At 46.8% G+C, this 7,944-nt stretch overlaps 1 protein-coding gene across 1 annotated transcript in view; it reads left to right on the top strand.

Moving 5' to 3' along the window:
• The window catches only part of F8 (coagulation factor VIII), a 67,699-nt gene that overhangs the window by 55,702 nt on the left and 4,053 nt on the right, over positions 1 to 7,944 (top strand). Inside the window, exons 21-22 of the mRNA XM_060270573.1 lie at positions 3,594 to 3,803; positions 6,788 to 6,932. Coding sequence (XP_060126556.1) covers positions 3,594 to 3,803; positions 6,788 to 6,932 — 355 coding nt within the window. The remainder of the gene's footprint in view (positions 1 to 3,593; positions 3,804 to 6,787; positions 6,933 to 7,944) is intronic.

The following is a 7,944-nucleotide window of genomic DNA, read 5'->3' as shown; positions in this document are numbered from 1 at the left end:
GTCTGAAGGTACCACAAGGGTCATCTAGTCCAACCCCCTGCAATGCAGGAATTTTTTCCTAAGGTGGGGCTTGAACCCACGACATGGTTGAAATATTATGCTGATATGCAGCAACGCCTCGGAGCCACCGTGGCTGCGGCCGTGCCTCACCTCGCCCTCGCCTGCCCTGCCACCCCCTCTCGCCTGCCCAACCCTCCCGTCCTCTCCAGCCAAGCAGGGTAGCAACCCCCTCTCGCCAGCCCCCAGAAGCACAAGGTGGCCACCGCCGCCACGATGTCATCGGGCCCGCTGGCCCTGTAGCCCCGCCCACATTCCCACTTCATGGCCCCTCCCCTCCCGTGCCTTGGCCCCGCCCCTGAACGACCATGGCTTGCCCCCCCCCCCCTAGTTTTGATCCTGGCTACGCCCCTGGGAAACAGCAAAGGTTTTTTTATTCCAGAGAGAAGCCATATTCAGGCTCCTTTCTCATGCCTTCTATGGAGCTGTTAACGCTTGATTAAGACTGAGCCTAACCCTACTCGGGAGCTATATTCTCACAAATTAGCAGAACATATGGAGTGGGGGCAAGTGCCATAAACTCCACCACCAACTTAACCATCCTCCACAAGTTGGAGGGTGAGCATTTGTAGTGAAGAGCCAACTGTGCTTGTGGATGCTCCCAGGTGAGATAGAACTCTGGTTTTCCAGGGGTTCTGCATCACACAGGGAGCCTGCATGAGTACAGGAGACTCCTTTATGGTGATGGTTGCTTACTACCGTAACTGTGGAAGGGGTATAGTGATGGTGGGAGCAGCAGCAGCAGCAGCAGGGAGAGAGTGGAGTTAATGAGCTGATCTATCTTCATGCATTCTACTCACTCACAGACAGCTCTTCAACAGAGTAAGGTTTTTTATACTTATATTTCTGGAGAATGCGTGAGCAAAGAGACTGGGGCTGTCCCTCCGAGCCTTTCCCCTGGCATTGGCACATTCAGAGCAAATGCCTGGATGTAGCCTTTGCATGTCAAGGCTTCCAAGAAAACTGATACCCCAGTTGCTCAGGGTTCCAGATCGCATGGAGCCTATGAACATGTGAAGCCTCCCTCTCTCCCTTCAGACCTTTTGCCCTGTATGCTCAGCGTGACTTGCCCCCTGCATCTGAAACTGTGTAAGCATAAATGCCTGGAGAGGGCAAGTGTAAAGAAGCAGCTCTTCTGCCCTTACCACAACTGCCTCAGGAGGGAGGCCTGCTGTGCCTCCTTCCATGTTTTTAACCCCTTATCATGGCTGGCAGTGGAGGCAGGTACATTAGGGCAAATACGTAGGGCTCTGCCTCTGCCTCAGTCTCAAGGCTGCCCATGTAGAACTCAGTAGGAAGAAGGAGAAGAAGGACAGAACTAGTATTAGTTGGTTCTGCCTGTCATTTGCTGTCTGGCTCCAGCTACTGTGGGACAACCTGCTTCCTGCCCTTCCAGTCCCAATACGCTGGCTAGGAAGGAACACCATGGGCTATGAGCAGCTGCCTGTGGATAGGCAGGGTGAAGCAGTTTGTGTTTGTTTTTAGATGTGTATGTGTGTGTAGACAGACAGACAGACAGACAGACAGACAGACAGACAGACAGACAGACAGACAGACAGACAGAAGTTACAAGTAGGTAGCCGTGTTGGTCTGAGTCGAAGCAAAATAAAAAAAATTCCTTCAGTAGCACCTTAAAGACCAACTAAGTTTTTATTTTGGTATGAGCTTTCGTGTGCATGCACACTTCGTCAGATACACTGAGCCTAAATGCCTGGAGATAGATAGATAGATAGATAGATAGATAGATAGATAGATAGATAGATAGATTTTTTTTTATCCCAGAAGTTTGCTGCCCTGTGCCTCTTAAAAGGAAAGGCAGAATATGCCAATATAAATAAATAAATATACGTACATACATACATACATACATACACATATAAATTAGTGGCAGCCTTCTCTTCCTGAACATGGATGTTTCCTAGCCCTATCCGAAGATACCAAGGACAGTGGGGGCTGGTGCTCTCTGGGGCTGGTGGGGAAGAAAGCAGGAAGACCATCATTCACTTTCACTTTTAATTTATATACCGCCTTTCTATCATACAATACTCAAAGCGGTTTACAAGCTGAAGAAACAGAATCTCATGAAATACAAAACAACCTTATAACTATCTAATGCAATACAAAAATATGATAATAAAACATAGCTTTAAAATAAGCAATCAAAAAATGTAACGTTCAACAATCATTACAATAGTATAGAATAATATCAGCATATGAAAATTAAACAGAAACCCACTCTTAACATTTACAATAAATAATTTCAAAACAATAATCAATAAAACAACAGCAAGCCACAGTGCATAAAACAATACAATACAAATTGAAAAATAGAGACTGGAGGGTGAGGCAAGGCAGGTGGAAGGAGGCCTTGCCTGATGGAGTCTCTCCCCTCACAGTTCTTCCTCCAGGCACAGCTTCCTTATGAGGAGTCCCAGGGCTGGAGGAGATGGGGCAAGGCAGGTGGAAAGAGGCCTTGCCTGATGGAGTCTCTCCCCTCACAGTTCTTCCTCCAGGCACAGCTTCCTTATGAGGAGTCCCAGGGCTGGAGGAGATGGGGCAAGGCAGGTGGAAAGAGGCCTTGCCTGATGGAGTCTCTCCCCTCACAGTTCTTCCTCCAGGCACAGCTTCCTTATGAGGAGTCCCAGGGCTGGAGGGGGCGAGGCAAGGGAGGTGGAAAGAGGCCTTGCCTGATGGAGTCTCTCCCCTCACAGTTCTTCCTCCAGGCACAGCTTCCTTATGAGGAGTCCCAGGGCTGGAGGAGATGGGGCAAGGCAGGTGGAAAGAGGCCTTGCCTGATGGAGTCTCTCCCCTCACAGTTCTTCCTCCAGGCACAGCTTCCTTATGAGGAGTCCCAGGGCTGGAGGAGATGGGGCAAGGCAGGTGGAAAGAGGCCTTGCCTGATGGAGTCTCTCCCCTCACAGTTCTTCCTCCAGGCACAGCTTCCTTATGAGGAGTCCCAGGGCTGGAGGGGGTGAGGCAAGGCAGGTGGAAAGAGGCCTTGCCTGATGGAGTCTCTCCCCTCACAGTTCTTCCTCCAGGCACAGCTTCCTTATGAGGAGTCCCAGGGCTGGAGGGTGAGGCAAGGCAGGTGGAAGGAGGCCTTGCCTGATGGAGTCTCTCCCCTCACAGTTCTTCCTCCAGGCACAGCTTCCTTATGAGGAATCCCAGGGCTGGAGGAGATGGGGCAAGGCAGGTGGAAAGAGGCCTTGCCTGATGGAGTCTCTCCCCTCAGTGCTTGAGCCAATGACAGTAGAGCCAGATAATTCTAATGTTTTCCCTCTTGAGTTTTACAAGGGGCAACACTGAGACTGAGAAGGAAGCAGATGGGCAGGGCCACCCGCTGGGTAGTCGTAACTAAGAAGGTAGGTGTAGAAGGAGGAATTGAGACTGAAGTTGGTGGTGTAGTGCCTTATTTGCCCTAATGGACAAGCCTCCATTGGTCAATGATGCAAAGCTGTTGCTCTCTCAAGCTCAGTATCATTTGCTCTGAGAAGCAGCCTCTCTCCCTCTCCCTCTGCTATCTCTGGCCCTCATAGCTTCCAAAAATCAATTGTCTCACTTGGTGTGAAGTCCTGCTTTCTATCGTCCAGGTAGACCTGCTACGACAACAGATCATCCATGGGATAAAGACCCAAGGAGCCCGGCAGAAGTTCTCCAGCCTCTACATCTCCCAGTTTGAGATATTCTACAGTAGTGATGGAGAGAAATGGAAGTGTTATAAAGGCAATGCCACCAGCTCTAAGATGGTGAGTGCCTTTTCTCCCTCATCTTCCTCTAACCAGAAGGCAGAGAACAAAGAAAGTGGAAAGGAAAAAGGCACAAAGGAAAGCAAAATTTCACCTTGATCCCCCCCCCCCCCCCACTATGCAGACTTTGCCATTGCACATACAATAGCAAACATGTATTTTTGGACTTTGGGTTGGAAGTGCAACACCAGAGATTATTCAGTATGCAGTTCACAGGTTGGTTCAGTTTTTGGTGTAAGCTACCCAATGGGTGGTGTTTGTGTTGCTTAGCAACCAGTCAGAGTGGCATGAACTCTCCTGAGGTAGCACGTGCCCTGCTTTGCTGTATAGTCCTGGTGGATTTCTCTTCTGTATGTTTAGGTGAATGTCCCTCTGCGATGTACAAGGCCTGAAATAAGAAAGACAAACAACTCTGTTTCACCTTTCTTCTCAAATTATATGCAGTTTTACTCCATTTCCTTAGTAAAGTGTTATCAGGATTTTTCTCTCTGAACTCCAACTGCCTTAGTTAAGTGGCTTTGCTAACACTTAGGACTTTGGAACAATAGAAGCAGAAGTAGAACTTATGCTGTAATCCTTACTTCAATTACTTGGAAGTAAACTTCATTGAATTCAGTGTGTCTTTCTTCTGAATAGACATATGCAGGATTGCACTGTCAGAAACCATGAAGAGAAGCAATCAGTAAAAAAATAATAATACAAGCCCTTTGACCCTGGGAATATCTACCCAATGCAAAGCATAGAATGATGTGAATGTACATGACCTCCCCAGATTATTACTAAAATTAAGTACAGGTTCTTATTGATAAGAGAGGGGACCTGGTAGCCCTTCAGGTGTTAGACTCCCAACTCCCAGCCAGCATGGCCAATGGTCAGGGATAAAGGGAACTGTAGTCCAGCAACATCTGAAGGGCTGCACATTCACTAGCCCTGCACTAGTTGATTGCTTAATATTTTATAATTAACAGAAGAATAGATTAGCTGACTTGCAAAGCTTTGAGTTGAGGGCAATGAGTTGTAGTTCTGATGGACAATGTGTTGGTTCAAAGGAAAAATAGGTTTAACAGAAAGGAGAGTTCCTGGATTCCAAAACCCATGTTTGGGGCAAGTGTTCTGGTGAGAGAATCCCAGCAGAGATTTAAAGTCATAAAATGTGCAGCAAAGTGCAGAAATTAAAGGCTGCTAGACTTCTAAAATCTGCTCTTCAAAGTGAGTTCCAAAAATGTCCCCTTAAAAAAGTTTCTTTCCAAAGTTTCCTTCTTCTTCATCATAAAAAAGGCCATATGTGTTTGGTAAGTTAAAATTGGTTTACTTACAAACTCTCTCCCAAGATTCATGTGCTTTCCCATTCCCATACAGCAGGGTTCCCAAACTAAGGCCCGGGGGCTGGGTGTGGCCCAATCACCTTCTAAATCTGGCCCGCGGATGGTCCGGGAATCAGCATGTTTTTACATGAGTAGAATGTGTCCTTTTATTTAAAATGCACCTCTGGGTTATTTGTGAGGCATAGGAATTTGTTCATTTCCCCCCCAAAAAAATATAGTCCGGCCCCCCACAACGTCTGAGGGACAGTGGACCGGCCCCCTGCTGAAAAAGTTTGCTGACCCCTGGCAGCATTAAAAAAAATGCACAGGCAGTAAAACTTGGCTTAGTGACAAAGTGGTGAAAGTTCCTAGATTAGAGGTTAGCCTCTTCACACGCTGAGTTTCTCGTGTAGACTACGGTTACAAAGTTGGTTAAGCCTGGCAGGACATCTTACTCTATGGTATTATTCATGCATTAATTAGACTTATGCATGTTTATTAAATGAAGCTGCTTATGCCACACTATGTGTGGTACAATCTAATGTTTACTCAGCAGTCAGTCTCATTCAGGTCAAGTAGACTTACTCCCTAGTAAAAGGATTTGGATTTAGGATTGTCGCCTCATACATTCAAGAAATCACGTGAAGTTGCAGGACTTATGAGGACTAGTCATATGCCAGAAAGCTATTGAATATTAACTTCTTTGTTTTGTTAATGCACACTCTCCTTTGGGCAGTTTAAAAATGTACAATTTTAGACTGCAATTTCATAGTCGCTTTTCTGGGAGTAAGCCCTCTTAAGCTGAGCAGAACTTACTTCTGAGAAGACATGTAGAGGGTACTGCAGTTATTGTCATACACCCAGGTAGTTTTAACCATGCTCAGAGCTTCATAGACTCCACAGGTCACGCTTTGTACCAGACAAGTGCAAATAGCAGTGGTATTATGTGAAGGATTCAGCAGCCTCAGAACCTCAGCTTTAACTTAAATGCAAAGCAAAACACCTCACCAAGTTTGTAGTCCTTAAGACTGTAGTGATAGGCTATGTTTAAATGTGCAGGGAATTCCTGGTGAACTCTCTCAGAAACCTGTGACCAGGAGCAGGGCATCAATGCTTTTGCCCCTCTCTACAACTAGCAAAATTGGAATAAATTGGGCCAAACGGGAAATATTCAAGTGTACTGAACAGGCATACTTTTAGAAGGAATTCAGCTTTTCTTAGCAAATAATTTGGATTATCTTGACATAGATTTTTTTTTTAGCACACACCACCCATGTAAGATTCCTCAAAACGAGGTATAGAGAGTAAAAAGGTGAAATATAGCAAGATGCCTTACACTGAGTCAGAGCATTAGTCTATTTAGCTAAATATTGTCTACACTGACTGGCAGCCACTCTCTTGGGGTCTTTCTCAGACATATTTAGTAATGCCAGATATTAAGTTTAGGACCTTTTGTATGAAAAGCTTGTGCTCTGCTGCTGAACTATGGCCCTTCCCTTGCTATTCCAGTTAAATTAATATTTTTAAAGGGTGTGTGTCATTGACCTCTTGACTTTCTAAAACTTCACTTTGTTTTTATATAGAAAGCTTGCCTTCAGTGCCAGAGTGTGAATTTCATGCAGACTTTGCATAGCCCCTGATCCTATTCCCACCTCTGTGTTTTTCTCTCCTTGCCTGCAGATATTCTTTGGGAACGTGGATGCAGCAGGCGTGAGAGACAACAGCTTTAACCCTCCCATTGTAGCCCGCTATATCCGTCTCCACCCAACACACTTCAGCATCCGCAACACATTGCGCATGGAACTCATCGGATGCGACCTGAACAGTATGGCAGTGAGGCCCTCTCATCCTTCACATTCATAGAATCCATAGGATTGCAGGAGTGGAAGGGACCTTGGAGGTCCTCTATTTCACTCCCCCCCCCTTGCCTAATGAAGAATCTGCCATATAAGATGCAACTCTAGCATCCCTGAGAGATGGCTGTCCAACCTCTGCTTAAATATCTCCAGTGAAGGAGAGCTCACCACCTCCCAAGGTGGTCTGTTCCACTGTTGAACAGTTCTTTCCCTTTCTCTTAATGATTACTCTGAAATCTGTTTCTCTTCTGTTTCCACCCATTGGTTTTCCTTTTGTCCTCTGGAGCATCAGAGAACAGGTTTGCTCCATCTGTCATGCCTCCCCTCAATTATTTCTTGTCCAGGGTTAACATGCTCAGCTCTTTCAACCATTCATCATAGGACTCGGTTTCTAACCCACTAGAAGTGTTGGAAATCAACATAAGGCAAAATGGTCAAATAGCATTTACAGTGGTGCCTCACTAGACGAATGCCCTGTTAGACGAATTTTTCGCTATGCAAATAGGTTTTGCGATCGGAGGTTGCCTCGCAAGACGAGGTTTTCTATGACCGCCGCTTCGTCTTGCAAAACGTGGCCATAAAAACCTCCGATCACAAAACCTACATTTGTCTAGCGAAAGGGGCATTTGTCTAGTGAAAGGGGAACCAGCTGTAGCAAGGGAAGAAGGCAAAGGAAGATCAGCTGATCTTCCTTTGCCTTCTTTCCGCACTGCAGCTGGTTCCCCTTTGTGTTCCGCTGGTCTCTGCCGGTTGCCACGAGTAGTGAGGGGCAACCGGCAGAGACCAGTGGAACACTAGCGCGGGAAGAAGGGGGGGGGGAGAAGCAGAGGAACGGATCCGTTCCTTCCTCTGCTTCCCCCCACCGCCGCCGCCTGTCCGATCCCCACTATGTGACAGGCAGGGTGGGGGAAAAGCAGGCGAGGCAGCGGCGGGGAGAAGCACTTCTCCCCCCCCCACCGCCTCGCTGCACACAGCTGGCAT

The sequence above is a fragment of the Zootoca vivipara genome, chromosome Z, assembly GCF_963506605.1.
Source record: "Zootoca vivipara chromosome Z, rZooViv1.1, whole genome shotgun sequence".
Classification (NCBI taxonomy): domain Eukaryota; kingdom Metazoa; phylum Chordata; class Lepidosauria; order Squamata; family Lacertidae; genus Zootoca; species Zootoca vivipara.
The sequence above is the reverse complement of the archived record's forward strand: the minus strand, read 5'-3'. Positions and strand labels throughout refer to the sequence as shown.